This window comes from Typha latifolia, chromosome 1 (genome assembly GCF_019914945.1).
Source record: "Typha latifolia isolate L0001 chromosome 1, TyphaL0001v2, whole genome shotgun sequence".
Classification (NCBI taxonomy): Eukaryota; Viridiplantae; Streptophyta; class Magnoliopsida; order Poales; family Typhaceae; genus Typha; species Typha latifolia.
The window spans coordinates 6,851,274-6,866,786 of NC_133086.1; the positions used below are offsets into that span (position 1 = coordinate 6,851,274).

At 35.4% G+C, this 15,513-nt stretch overlaps 1 protein-coding gene across 3 annotated transcripts; it reads left to right on the top strand.

Annotated features, from left to right (window-relative positions):
- The first annotated feature begins 834 nt into the window (after positions 1–834).
- On the top strand, positions 835–14,876 carry LOC140789672 (villin-2-like). 3 transcript variants are annotated; one of them, XM_073139460.1, is made up of 23 exons: positions 835–997; positions 2,870–3,045; positions 3,216–3,315; positions 3,405–3,473; positions 3,548–3,784; positions 3,853–4,030; positions 4,125–4,257; positions 5,477–5,636; positions 5,727–5,883; positions 5,960–6,060; positions 6,177–6,335; positions 7,978–8,046; positions 8,122–8,190; positions 8,317–8,454; positions 8,983–9,111; positions 11,409–11,556; positions 11,685–11,695; positions 11,797–11,937; positions 12,029–12,154; positions 12,721–12,786; positions 13,204–13,465; positions 13,938–14,170; positions 14,334–14,876. In XM_073139460.1, exons 2-23 carry the CDS (start codon positions 2,990–2,992, stop codon positions 14,445–14,447), a joined length of 2,856 nt encoding a protein of 951 aa, XP_072995561.1. In that variant the 5' UTR covers positions 835–997; positions 2,870–2,989; the 3' UTR covers positions 14,448–14,876. The 3 variants fall into 3 exon arrangements, 2 of the variants coding, with proteins under 2 accessions (XP_072995561.1, XP_072995569.1); XM_073139468.1 differs by having other exon boundaries at positions 955–1,195; XR_012109233.1 differs by lacking the exon at positions 13,204–13,465.
- Positions 14,877–15,513: the final 637 nt, after the last annotated feature.

The window sequence follows — 15,513 nt, forward strand, 5'->3', positions numbered from 1 at the left end:
AAAAAAAAACCATATTCTCCAAAATATAACACTGTTTAAACTATTTTCTAAACTAGTATTAGAGTAAAATCGCTGTCTCATTAGTCATTTCTTCTATCTAAATCACTTTCAGAAGAAATTATTTTCTCTGAAAGTAATTTATATAGAAACAATAGTGAAACTTTTTTTATTATTTAAAATAATAATTTTTCTAATAGTTTTTTTTTCAGTATATTAAAAATAACTTAAAATTATTGCCTCAGACAACGAATTTTACTATAGTACTAGTTTAGGAAATAATTTGAAGCGTGATCTAGTTTGATATATATTTTATATTTTAATAATAATTTGGTCAAAAACTCTAAATCTTCTTGCTAAATTTACTATTATTTAATATTTACTTGGAAAGAAAATTCTACAATGATACAAAGATTCGTGCCGGAAGTGAAGCAGCAACTCCAAATGATAGGCCGCCTGTTCCATAAAAAAAATTGGAAAGCTTTCATTTAGCACCCTACGTTTAAAAATAATAACTGTTGAATTATGACTTAGTATTACGTTATATATATATATATATATTATTTTTTTCCTCTCATCAAGGATTGCATTTAGTATTCATATTATATGCTACGAAAGGAAGGACTACAATTAACTTTTTGGCCATGTTTTTCTCATTTTATGAAAGGCAGGGGCAATTTTCAAATTATGATAGACTACATTAAATTCACTTAAACACGAGGTGCTATCTGTAAAATTCTCTTTTAAATAAATTATCTCGACATAACATAATTTACAGCGTAATTACTTATATTAAATGGCTCAAATGTAATATTTATGAACTCGGATCTTAGTAGCGAGAGAGAGAGAGAGAGAGAGAGAGAGAGAGAGAGAGAGAGAGTGAGTGAAGTGAGAGAGAGAGAAGGGCAATCATTCGCTTTAAGTATCGTGCATCTTCTGCCACCTTTATCGCGTTGTTTTCCCATTTCTTTCCCAATCTCCTCTACAGATCTCTTCGCAGGTATCGGTTCCGACATCGATCTCATCTCTCTTCCGTCAAATTTTTTTTTTTTGTGTGGTGAAAAGACTACAATTGAGATCGCTTTAGGTGCCCGATGTTGTTCCATTGAATCGTAGATCTGATGCTTGATTCCCTCGTTCTCTCTCCGGTTTTATTTCAATTTTGTTGTGTGAGGTACCTGATCCGAGCGGTGAATTGGTAGGTTTTGGCATTTGATTGCTCCCAACTTATCAGATACCTTGATCGATTGATTTGCTTTTTTTTTTTCGGGTGAGAAATTACATGAATTTCCGCAATTGATGGTTCATTTATTTGATTTGAGTGATGCTGGGTCAGTGATATAATTTCTACATTGCTCTTAGGCATCAAATTCTTGGTGTAGTGATTATGCGCAGTACCGATTTTCCCTATGATTCACTTGCAAAAGAAGGGAAAATAGGCAGTCTTTTTGACATTTTACCAGTTGTGTCGTGACGTTACTTTATTCATCCTATCAGACATGTCTATGTGCTATTCTAAGAAGCTTGTGCATGATTCTTTCCTTTTCCTTCATGGGAACTGCTGGGTCATCTAGCTATTATAACTCAGAGGAATCTGAATATGTTTGACCTTGTTCTACTTGGGTTAAAGCTGGATAGTGCATAATAGCGTGTATTGTAACAATCTGTTCTAAACGTAGCTGATACTGGCTGAAAATGTTTCTTCTTTTTTTTTATAAAAAATATTTTCTATTGTTTTTTTCCCAAGTTCCAACTATCAAATGTAATGCTCCAGTCAGTTTAGAAAGATTACAGATGAGGTTGGATATTTTTTACTTTCTCAAGACCACAAATATTTATATATCCTAGTGAAACCATTCTAAGGAAATGATGTCAGCTACCGACTTAACCTAAACAAGTTCTCTGTGGTATACTGCTATTGGGAAATGGTGCCTTGGACTTTGAAAACCTCTTGGGAGTTTTAGATTCTAGAATGCCTGAGATAGTGAGAAGAGACATTATGCCGTGCTTGGTGTTGTTGATTATGTTTAGTAGAATGAAATTGCAGAAATGGAGATTATCTTGTAATGCTACCATAGTAGAATTGATATTCAAGCCACTTGATCTACTGAACCAACTAGTACTATTATTAGACTGTTTAGACATGGTTCAACATAGTGAAGATTTCAGGTCTTTTTGTCTATTGAACCAACCAGTTCCAGGATCATGTCGTCATCTCTGCTATCTCTATCCTTGTTGATACAGTTTGCAGGCCTTTTTCTCTTTCTTTTACAGTTTTACTCCTTTGCGCAGTTACAAAAGTCCAATTGCTATTCCATGACTTGCTGGTACACTTGACTTTGGACAATTTATCTCAGAGTTCTCTTTGCCCACCTGTTATCTTGAGCATGAGATTAGTTAGAGTATTTTATTTCGTCTTCCTTTAGTCCACTCAATTGTGGCATCCTCTTCATCAAAATACATAATTCAAAGAAATAGTAATATTTAGAGTTTTCTTATTCATTTTTTTATTAAAGCATAGGAATTTTCTTCTCATGCATTATAATGTAATTGATATTGAGAAAACTACATGTATTGTGTGAGACAGAAATGACAAAGCATATCTAGTTGCTTATGTATTGCTCTATCCAGATAATGATGTTGCACATCTTTCAGACAGTCCACAGTGAACTGCACTTTTAGCGTCTCATTAAGTTGTGCCCTTATTCATTACTTTTCTTAGATTGGGCTCCAGAGTTCTAGACCTTGTAAATTCTAAAATCAATCCTCTTCTTTTGCTTTAAGTCTTATGGGCTGTAAGTGTACGTCATTAGTCCACCTTATGCACTTGAATAGATTGCTAATATTTGATGACTACAATCTTTCTTTTCAGCCAATAGTACCAGCCTAGCTTGTGATTTCCACTGGGGTTTGCTGATTGTGAATGCTTCTTTTAGTGTTCTGATTTCCAAAAAAGAAACGAGAAAAAACTTGTGTGGCATATTCCTGCAAAATGTCAGGTGCTGCAAAAAATCTCGATCCTGTATTTCAGGGAGTTGGACAAAGGGTGTATCCTTATTATGTTTGTCTTTCACTATAATTTTCAGAGGTACTTTTATTTGGTGAAGTTTTTAACTGGTGTTACTATTCTCTTATACTTCTCTTTGAGGTGCTTCACCAAATTGGTGTGATTATATGCCTTGTTACATTTATATTTTATGTTCCTTAACATCATGTAGAGGGATGGAGATCTGGCGCATTGAGAACTTTCAGCCAGTTCCTTTGCCAAAGTCAGATCATGGTAAATTCTACTCAGGAGATTCGTATATAGTTCTACAGGTAACAAATTCATTCTTCTGCTTAGTAGTCATTCCTTTTACCCCTTTGTCAAGTTGACTGAATTTTCATTTTCCTCCTGCTTGTCGCAGACAACTTCTGGTAAAGGTGGTTCCTACCTGTATGACATTCATTTCTGGATTGGGAAAGACTCAAGTCAAGTAGGCTACTCTTGTTTAATCTGAAAAATGGCGTGCAGTCACCCTCTTATAGATTTAGCTTATGATCCTTGCAGGATGAAGCTGGAACTGCAGCAATCAAGACCGTCGAACTTGATACAACCCTTGGAGGGCGTGCTGTTCAGCACAGAGAAGTTCAAGGTCATGAATCTGACAAGTTTCTTTCATACTTTAAACCATGCATAATTCCTCTGGAAGGAGGCTTTGCCAGTGGATTTAAAAAGCCCGAGGAGGAAGAGTTTGAAACACGATTGTATGTTTGTAGAGGAAAACGAGTTGTGAGAATGAAACAGGTTCTGTCATTTCGCCCAACCTTCTCTATGAATCTAATGCAATTGTGATCTAATGGTTTCTTGTACAGGTTCCCTTTGCTCGTTCATCACTGAATCATGATGACGTCTTTATCTTAGACACAAAAGAGAAAATATATCAATTCAATGGAGCTAACTCCAACATTCAAGAAAGAGCTAAAGCATTAGAAGTAACACAATATTTAAAGGATAAGTATCATGAGGGAAAATGTGACGTTGCAATCATTGGTGAGAGAACTAACATTTTACAAATATCATCTTCTAATATTGTGATTGTACCTATTTTGTTTCCTTATATAATTCTTTAGTCGTCCTCAATCAGATGATGGAAAGCTTGTAGCAGAATCAGATTCTGGTGAATTTTGGGTCCTTTTTGGTGGCTTTGCACCAATTGGCAAAAAGACTGTTGGTGAAGATGACATTGTTATTGAAACAACTCCTGCAAAGCTTTATAGGTATGCTGCTTTTGTTATCCTTGTTTTCAGATGAACTTACTTGAGATAATCATTAATTTGATATTTAGATGTCTCATCTATATTTTGACTTTATTAGTGTATCTACCATAGATCTTCTATAGGTAAAGGTGAAATTATGGTATTATTAGCTTATTTTAACTGACTCAAATTTTTTAGTGGAGCCTTAATCATAAGAGAATCTTCGGATGAGGTTATATAAAGTGTCTATTAATTAAATCCAGGATGCCTTTACTATATATTATGTTATTCCTAGAAATTCTGTTTCATGCACCAGATAATTTGGCATGAACTAGGAAGTCCTGGAGCTTCGAACTTGAAGAGAGATTTACGTTTGAGAAAATTTATACTACTAGGCATCCTACTAATGGCCCAATAGGCGATATATAATCTTCAAATAGATCATGACTAGAGGATATCAACAAAATTGACATGAAATTTATGTAGGTTTTTGAGGAAAAGAAAATATCATCATCATCAGATCTTAGTAATTTGAAAGAGAGTGACCAAGTTAGTTAGGTAATGCAATCTAGATAATATAAGGGAAGGGAAGCTGACCTAAAAGAGGGCTTGCCAATCCAATAGCTCATTATTATAGCCATTTTCTATAGTCTAAATCATTGGAGCAACACCTAATTTTGACTTGGGATGACATACACCATGAGCTAGAGCAACATTTACAGATTTACTGTGCCCAAAGCATGGACCTTTCTCTAGAACATTTTACATAAAAGGAACAGAATATTCTTTCTAGTACCTCCCTACTCGAAGTTACTCAGTTTCACTTGAGTGAGGTGTTATTTGTAAATGTTTTAAGAAAATAGAGGGTTCAATTTAGATATAGTCAAAAGTCAGGGCTTGATCTTTGAATAACAAAAGAAATAAAATAAATCACTAAATCAGGGTGTGAAATGAAAATTTTCCTTGTTATTATTTTGTTTGCATGGTTAGTTTTGATCTGTAGTACGTGTAAAATATGTACTTGTTCTACTGGGTAAACAAAAGTTGTCCTAGAGTCGCATGGCTTGAGTTTTAAAGATCTAATTGCCATTGCATAAGTCACATTCTTGTTCTCTTCCTTCTAGTTCACAAGCTATGATCTCTTCTGCTTTCTAGCTTATTCCTCTTTTATCAAAGCATGACAAAAAGAAGCTATTTGCTCAACTATGATACAACTTAAAAAGGAGCATTTCTTTTGCAGTATTAGTGATGGTCAGCTGAAATTGGAAGAAATCACACTTTCTAAAGCAATACTGGAGAACAACAAATGTTATTTAATGGACTGTGGTTCTGAGGTGTTTGCTTGGGTTGGTCGGGTAACAACAATGGAGGATAGGAAAGCTGCAAGCAGAGCTGCTGAGGTAAGTCCTCTATTTTTTTAGAGTCTAGCTAATTATGTTACCTTTCTCATTAGATACTCTTCCTGAATCCTGACACCTTTACTTTTGTAGGAATTTATCATTAAGCAAAATAGACCAAAATCCACACGCATAACTCAGCTTATCCAAGGTTATGAGACACGTTCATTCAAGTCCAATTTTGAATCATGGCCAGTGAGTACAGGCACAGGAACCTCTGGTGGAGAGGATGGTAGAGGAAAAGTAGCAGGTATATTTTAAAACTATGAGGTGAATAAATTTGTTATCTGTTCCTGATAGCTCTCCCCTTCTCTTCTTTTCTGCAGCTTTGTTAAAGCAGCAGGGGGTTGAAGTTAAGGGAATCTCAAAAATCTCACCCGTAAATGAAGAAGTTCCTCCTCTGCTTGAAGGAGGTGGAAAACTTGAGGTTTTATCTACTGCTCTCTTTAGCTTGTAGAATTTTGCATTTATTACTAGATGTTGCACCAGTTTTGTTACCACTTAATTTCTTCCTTCAAAAGTTGAATTATGCATATCCTTCAGATCTGGCGCATCAATGGGAGTGCCAAGACTCCAGTCCCAAAAGATGAGATCGGTAAATTTTATAGCGGAGATTGTTATATTGTGCTTTATACATATCATTCTGGTGACAAGAAAGAGGAGTACTTCTTAACATGTTGGATTGGGAAGGACAGTATTCAGGTAGTTAATAATCTTCCTTATTACAGTTTTCCAGATAAAAAGAACAGTGCTATACCTTCAGTTACTTTTTTCCTGAAATAGGTATATTTATATACATTTCAATATTTCACCATTGTTGTGTCTTTGATAGACAGTATGCTGTATCATCAAGCAATTGTAAATAGGTATACTTTTATAGATTGTACATTTCAGCATTGCTACTTGATCTTTTCACTTTTCTATGCACTGTTGCTGATGAATAAGTTACACATATTCTTGCTTGGTGGCTTGGTTCTCTTCACAATTAAGGGAGGATTCCATAGCAGATAGTTTGTACATTAAGTGAGGTTAATTGGAAAAATCAGTTTGCTTTATCCTAGGTAGGACTGCAGGATGACCTTTGATATTCAATTATGGTGTTTCTTAAAGGTTTCAAGAAGATATTGAATTGTACATCTCTGACTTTGAAAATCTTCTGATCAGGATTGCAACCAGCCTGAATAGTCCTAGATATCAGTGATTATTGCTGAGGAATGAAAACTAGATAAAGGTTTTGCTTGGAGTTAAGATAATATAAGATACTTGAAGTATACTTCATATCAGTATTTTGCCTCATATTATATGTATCATGTATCATTAGACTTAACCATCAGTATTAAGATAGCCGCATGTATAAGAGATGCTTTTGTTTATCAAGGAACCTTGATATTGGTTTTGTACTCCTGCAAGTCCAGTTTATCAATTTATTGAATAATATCAAATCTTTAGGGTTTCCAACTCTATCTTGGGAATAATCTTTGGACAAGGAAGCAAGTTGGTTTCATTTGGTATGTCCTAGTAATGAAATCTTCCGGACATCACAATTCACAAATGTGACCTTAAGATGTCAAACTTCTGCAATTAGCTATTTTGATTAAGATAAATTATTTAAGATTAGAATTTGTTCTCCCTTTGGATTTACAGTAGATATTTTCTAAGACTTCTAAAACCTGTAGTTGCTTATTTATGGTCCCACTGGACTAAGCAACCAAAGCTATATATAATAATATATTAAGTAGGGGCACAGTTTGAACTTAAATCTAGATCTTAATTGAAAACTTATCAAGAAAATTCCAGTCTTACAAACATTTATCTAACTCCTGTATTTCTGATGTTATGTAGAAAGTAGAAACACCTATTGTATATTTGGGAAGACAGTTACTAAAAAGAAAATTTGACAAAAAACTCACAAAAGATAAATCTACTGCAAGAATTGGAAAATTGACGGCGGACTGCCAGACCACGCTAAAGAATTAGGAAGAGGCTAGCATAGGCAAGTGCAAGAGATAAAACCAACAATCGTCGTGCCATGCCAATACCTGGTCAGCAGGGGGCTGCCGGCTCGGCATGCCATGTCGTCTATTACAAGTTAGATCCTTCTATTACAACGAGATTTTACATTACTTATCTGGACCATGTCAGGCATATATCATTCTGAATGTCACCCTGGCCATCATTCTTGGCTTCTTGCATCAATTTTGACAGTTTATGTAAAGCCGATGGGATATCTTCTTTGACTGTATTAAGATGATTTAGCAAGTCTTATATCAATTATTAATACCTCATGATTCTATTGATAATAGCTAATGTTTGGATGCAAATGAGCTTTTTGTTTTCCTTCCAGGATGATCAAATGATGGCGACTCGATTAGCTAATACAATGTGGAGTTCCTTGAAAGGACGACCTGTTCAGGTACTGTTTACATATTCCTATTTGATAAAAGATATATGAGAAAGGAAGCTGCTTGCTAATTTATAGTTTCAGCAGGGCCGCATTTATCAAGGGAAGGAACCACCACAATTTATTGCACTCTTCCAGCCCATGGTTGTCTTGAAGGTATTACTTTTCAAAAACATTCTTACTTCATGTAAATAAATAGCAGAATCAATATTGAATCTATGTAGGCATTCCTTGTTACATCGTTAGAAACCATTTCTGTACTTAATATAATATAATATGCAGGGTGGAATCAGCTCCGGCTACAAGAAGTCCATAGTGGACATGAATTTGAATGATGATACTTTTACATCTGACAGCCTTGCACTAATTCAAGTATCTGGCACATCAGCCCATAACAATAAAGCAGTTCAAGTTGATGCAGTATGTATTTTTGACTCTCTTATGTTTATTATACTGTAGAAGATTTCCTGAGAAGGAGGAAGATGAAAACTGTTGTCAGACATGATAATACTTGATAATACAGCTTCTTCTCTTGCCTTGTCCTACTATATCTTTAGAACATTATTTAATACAATACCTTTTTTTTAATCTTTCTAATGCGACCATGATATCATTAGGCATTAGTTGCATAGTAAAATTTATGGGAAGATCAAGACTTAGTCGGAAAATATGGGTATTGAACTTTTTGAATGTATAAGATTCTATGGCAAGTAAATCAGTGAAAAATGTCTATCTGTAGGCAAGAAATTTCTCTCTTGTTGTAAGTCATTTTGTATTGTCATCTGATTGGTCTAATCTTCAGTTTTGAAAATTGTCTCTTTCTACTAGACTGGAAGGTCATATACTGGTGACTAGACTATGTTGTCACTAAAAGATATCGTCAAATGAATTTCCATTTAGATTTCCATGCATGTTGCTGTTGATAAAGTGCACCATTTTTCTTTTTAGGTGGCAACTTCTTTATGTTCCACAGATTGTTTTCTGCTGCAATCTGGGAATTCATTATTCACATGGCATGGGAACTCAAGTACTTTTGAAAAGCAGCAATGGGCTGCAAAGGTTGCAGAGTTTTTGAAGGTATAATTCCCACAAAGTTTTTTATTGCTTATGAGTTCCTCCTGCATTTACCAATCCTAAATTCACTTTCTATTTTTTTTTCCTTTTTCATTATGCCAATCAATCATAGTATCGTTTTCCCATAAAAAAGCAGAGTTATTGATCCTGTCAATTAATTAATAGTGCTATATATCTTCAGAAAAAATAAATAAGCATTTACTGATTTTAATTCTCAAGGTGCGTTGTTGTCATGTTCTTTCTTGTCCAGGGAAAGTTTGTAATCCAATCTCCACACATAAATTAAAGTTTTTTAAACACTCTCAAATGGTGGAACTTGTATTTTTCTGGCTCTTGTGGTTGGATGATGGTTCCATACAATTAGAACCGACACAAAGTACACCTACCTGTTCGGATCAAACCTTGCCATCATCACTCGAACAAATATAGCCAAGGAAACTTTTAACCAATGAGATTCAAGAGAAAATTAGCCTACTTGTTCACCATTAGTTCAATGTCAAACATGAAATTCAGTGCTGAAAAACATTGCTTGAAGAGACAACTAGGACAACCAATAGACCAAGAACCAAGTTAAGATGAATCTAAAAGAGAAAAAGTAGGGTCATAAAGAAGCAGGTTTTGTTGATGTTCGAGAATCAAAACAGCAAAAAGGTTCTCCAAACGATCTTGAAACAATGAGATTGCAAGATCATATCTTAGACATTTGAAAGTATAGTTCTGAGTAAACCTTGAGATCTCCATCGAAAGGGAGTTTATCTCTTGCAAGAGACATTTGGAACAGCAGTTGTACAATTCTAAATCAAGGAAAAGGACAAGAAGAGAATTTGGGGAAGGCTCTCGCACAAAGTGTGAGATTAATAGGGAGGAAAGAATAGATAAAAAGAGTGGAAGGAGATTGATACGCGTGGCTATTATTTGGGCCATACAGGACAAATAATAGAGAGGAATGATAGAAAAAGAAGAGGAGACAAAGGACTGACTCATCTGGTCCTTTTGTTTGGGTCTTAAAGTGAAAGAGAGTATTGAATGATAGAAAAAAATTGATGTACAACACCGTCACATTGTACTCATAGAAATAGAGAAAGATAAGGGGTTGGTTGTTAGGGTTAATCACTTAATCCAATCTATTTAATTTCTTTATGATCAAGGATGGCTGTGTCAGACATCGGCCAGCATGTTATGTGTCGCGACACTTGTCAGTTGTGTTGCAAGAGTAAAGGCTTCATGCACTGCTGACCCCATGCAAGAGAGAGAGACAAAAAAAGAGGAGAGAAGGAGAATACTTGCCATTGTACCCGTCGTCGTTATCGCCCTTGTTGTTGCCATCTCCCTCAACCTCTTGCTTGCATGCCCTAACCGAAGGAGGAAGAAGACGACGAAGGGTGGGCCGGGTCATTAAAAACGATAAATTAGATTTGCAAAGCAGATCGCTTTTATCGACCCGACTATCCTTCATCACTTCTTCTTCCTTTGGTTAGGGCATGCAAACGGCAAAGAGGGCGAGGGCGAAGAGGGAGATGGCGATGGCAATGGCGAGCAGCGACAACTCAAGCTGCTGCTAGGAGGAGAGAGGAGGGGCACGACCATCATTGTTTATGATTTTTTTTTGTAGCCATATACTTTAAAGTTCTTGACTATAATTAGAGGTAAGGTCGTCTGTTCTAAACCAACTCAATTTGGTTTTGGACTATTACTAAATCTAGTGGACTGCATAGTTGCAGTTCTTTGATCCATTCAAGATTGGGTGTCTTGCCTATGGAAATCAAGGACTTCTTATTAATATTGGGTCACGGAATTTGTTTGTACTCAGTTATAGAGCTTGTCATTTGCAATAATAAATAATATCAGTAGCTGTAACAAAAGAAAAATGGAGAGCTGCTTGACATAAAGTCTGTAAATGCTTTGTTTTGCTTTTTTGGATTCTCTGTTACTAACGTTTGACTTCCCTATTTAACAAGTATTTGCATTTCATTGCTTCTAATTACTTCTTCACATAACACCTTTTGAAGTTTTGAAGCTAAAAGATGGTAAGACATTTTAAAAAGCAATAAAACTATAAAGAAGTCTTGGGACTTCATTTGATGCACGCTCTAAAGATTCTGTCATTTCAACATTTAAGCATTTTGACGTATCTGTAGTTGTAAACTTGTAATTCAAAAACTCAAATGAAACTATTTTCATAGAAAGATTAAGGAAGCAGAGTTATGATAGTAAAACCAAATAATTGAAATTCATTTATATGTTAATGGTTATACCATCTCATTTCAATCAACTTATTTTCTTCTTTGTTAATCCTATAGCCTGGTGTAGTGCTGAAGCATACCAAAGAGGGAACAGAGAGCTCTGGTTTTTGGTTTGCTCTTGGTGGAAAGCAGAGTTTTAGCAGCAAGAAGGTCTCACAAGATATCATTAGAGATCCTCATCTGTACACCTTCTCCGAAAACAAAGGTTAGATACTCAAATTTCATTTCTTTATTTGCTTCTAATCTAATGGATATTTAGAGTTTTTGTATGCATATCTACTGTTGGCCTGACTTGGTTTTCGTCTCTCTATGTATTCATGCACAATTCCTCAGGAAAGCTAGAGGTTTGCTAACACACCTGTTATCCTGTTATTCTATTCTTATATGGGTTCTGCATATCCTTAATTTCTAATCTCTATTATTGCTACACATACTCCTTTTTCAGGTTGGTGAGGTTTTTAGTTTCTCTCAAGATGATTTATTGACAGAGGACATGTTGATACTCGATACACATGCTGAGGTTTTCATTTGGATTGGTCATTCTGTGGACTCCAAGGAGAAACAGAAGGCATTTGATATTGGACAAGTACGTATGAGAGTTTCACTCTCTTTTCTCCTTTTTCTTTGCTGATGTAGCATTTTTAGAATTTAATCAAGCAAAAGCATCTTTTTTTCAGAAATACATAGATCTTGCAGTGCCTCTAGAAGGTTTGCCCCAGGATGTGCCTCTTTATAGAGTCACTGAAGGAAATGAACCATGTTTCTTCACGACATACTTCTCCTGGGATGCCACTAAGGCAACGGTAGGTTGAGGTCTCGAACTTTACATTGCATGAATGTGGTAAATTTGTTTTACTTATTGTTGTCTATTACAATAATTAGCCTAATTCTGTCATTGAAGCTAGACTGAAATATTGGGTCTAACTGCATTACATCTCCTGTTCAGTTATACCAGAAAGTTCCATTGAGTCAGGTCTGATTGATAGGCTCCTTAAATTTGCTGGCTAACTTTTGAACTTGTCACCTACATACTAGCTAAGCATACACCATATGCCCTATCATGGTACATTCACTTTACCTCCATCTAAGGTAGTATTAGAGGAGATTTTAAAGAGTATTATTTAAGGGAAAGAGTTGATAAAAGTCCACACACAGACATCCAGGTGATTTCAGATCAGCAAACATAAAAGCAGATGCTTTGCATGAATGTTCTCCTTGTCTTCTTTAATCCTTGTCTTCTTTAATGAATAGCTTACATTTGATATCTTTATCATGCCAACACATTTAGATAAATGAAGTTTCAGTTTTACTTGGTTTATGTCAAAGGATGGGCTTTTCATAGGCTAATACTGTCCTTAATGTTAAGCAGGTTCATGGAAGTTCCTTTCAGAAGAAGCTCTCACTTATTCTTGGGACAACCATGAATTCTTCTGAGGTGACTAAATATTTACTTGTGAACATTCTTAGTTGAGGAATGTGATAAAATTGTGATACTATCTTATAACTCATGTTGAATTGCCAATTCCAGGTAGTTCAGGTTTAAGTTAATAGAATTGCAGTTATTGAGATGATTTTACTGCTTTTTGATCTTCAGTTTGTTTTTCTTCCAGTGGAAATATCTCATGCATTTGATCTAAATTAATTATAAATTCTTATGCTTAGCTGTCTATGGTCACTATCATACTCTAAAGTCTCAGAATTTTCTTGATTGATAAAATGCTCACATGTGAAATAGGTGTGCTTAGACCTCTTAATACAATTTTATGATTATCTTGGGAAAATGTTGTTCTCAGACCTAAGGAGGGAGTATCATCATTAGGATCCACTGATAACATCTATTGTGGTTTTGCAGTCTAATGATAGGTCTAGCAGCTCCACTGATGGGCCAACCCAAAGGGCATCAGCAATGGCAGCCCTAACATCTGCATTTAATCCATCTTCCAAAAATAAAGCTGTTTCTCCAGAGCCACACCGTTCAGGCCAAGGTTCTCAGAGAGCAGCTGCATTTGCTGCATTGTCCTCTGTTCTAACTGCTGAACAAAAGGGGCCTTCTGAGACTTCTACTGCTCGATTCAGCAGAGGCTCTTCGCCAGTAGTGCAAAAGTCTGTTAATGGTAATTGAAGGTTTTACCAAGTAAAGGTCATGCTGGAACATTTGAAGCTTATGATTATGAAACCATGTTAATGGTCTTACTGAAAAGATTTTCTATCTTTTTTAATGCAATCCACGTATAATAACATGAACACATTTTTTTTTTTTAAATTTTAACATGAACAAAAATAACTGGTTAAGTAATTCATCATGATACATTACAAAAATATTTATTAAAAAAGATATTTTCTTCATACTATTTTTCTGTGAAAACATTGAAAACACGTCCATGGTGCTTATCTTCAGAGTTTCTGGAGAGACGGTGTGATTTGGGGAACTTGTAGGTTGTAGCCTTGTCATTGGAGAAATCTTTTGCTTGTTGGGTCTGTCAAATAAGTTGAGAAAAATCTGAAGGTTATATTTAAAGGAAAAAAAAGGACCCTTTTAGAACTGCACTTAGAATTCTGAACTTGAAACTTTCTAATTTGATGCAGATACTGTGAAAAGTGAAGCTGCTACTTCTGAGATGGGGGATTCCTTAGAATCTTCTATGGGGACTGAAGCTATAGAGGGAGATGGACCAGCATCTGAGACCAATGGGACAGATTTGGAGGTGAGATCTGAGCCAAAGATGGATGAAAATGGTAGAGAAACTACATTCAATTACGAACAGTTGAAAGCCAAGTCGAGCAACCCTGTTAGCGGAATTGATTATAAGCGAAGAGAGGTTTGCACTTCATATCATTTGCACTGAATTTATTATTAAATTTTTATTCTACAGAAGAAGGATATAATAGTTTGCTGATTACCAAATTTATTGATTGGTACTATTTACCAATTTAATTACAAAAAATGATTCTCTTTCGTTTGTTTGCATTCCCATTGTACAGGCCTACCTATCTGATGCTGAGTTTGAGACTGTTTTTGGTTTGACCAAGGAGGCATTCTATAGGCAGCCCAAGTGGAAGCAAGACATGCAGAAAAGGAAGGTGGACCTTTTCTGAGCATGTGGACTCAGTCCAAAGTGCTCAAGTCCAGTCATTTTAGTCATCTATTTCTTGCTGAGTTTGCATTCGCATCTTCATTCCCTTCTCATTTTTATTCTGGGTGAGATGCATAATTATCGCCCTTGCTTTCACTTGCCGTTTATGACTCATGCGTGCTTCCTGGGTTGTTGTGCGAGGCGATTGGCATTCTTTTGTTTGTACATGAGCATTTGTGTTTCTTGCTGGCACAGGGTTCTCCGCAGTTCAACTTGATCTTCACAAGGGAGCCCATAAGTATTTGTAGTTTGTTCAGCTTGTTCTTGCTAAGATTCCATATGTAGTTATTATTTGCGTTTCTGTACAAGTGGAATATCTGTAGCTAAATTGGGACATAATTATGTGTAATCATTAATATATATGACAGATTCTGTTGTCATCCTTACATTATATTCTCATATATTATGTTGAATGTTGATGATCCGAATTGTCTTTATGGAAATATGCTATTTGTACGCTGCTGAAAATAATCTTAAAATGGGTATCAGGTATACCAGTTGAATACTTTTATTTTCTTCATTACAACCACTGTAGTTAATGGTATTTTTCCACGTTCATTCGATGTTTATAGATGAGCATATATTATGATATTTGGCAACCTGTTACTGTATAATATATATCACATAATTAACTGATTAACTATCATTCCGACATTTCGCCCGTTGCTCAAAGATGTTCATGCCAAAGTTTGGTGATCTACATGGTCGACCAACTGAAGATGTTCCACAATTTCCACTTCTAGATGTCTCAAAACTTCTCTAGTTCTCATACATAACGCTGTCAATGCATCCTTCATATCATTAGTTTCAAGAGATTAGAAAATTGCAGTGTTCTTTTCTTGACAATTCCAAAATGGGGATGTGAAAAATAGAACTCTTTAATTGAGAAGGTTCTGTAACAAGCTTTAAAGATTCGCGATTTCCAATGTGGCTGCAAAAGGTCTTATTTTTGTTTAAGACCTTTCCAGATAAGACTGAATACTTGAGTTTCCTTCTTAGTATTATTCGGTGGGCCACTACTAAGTTCT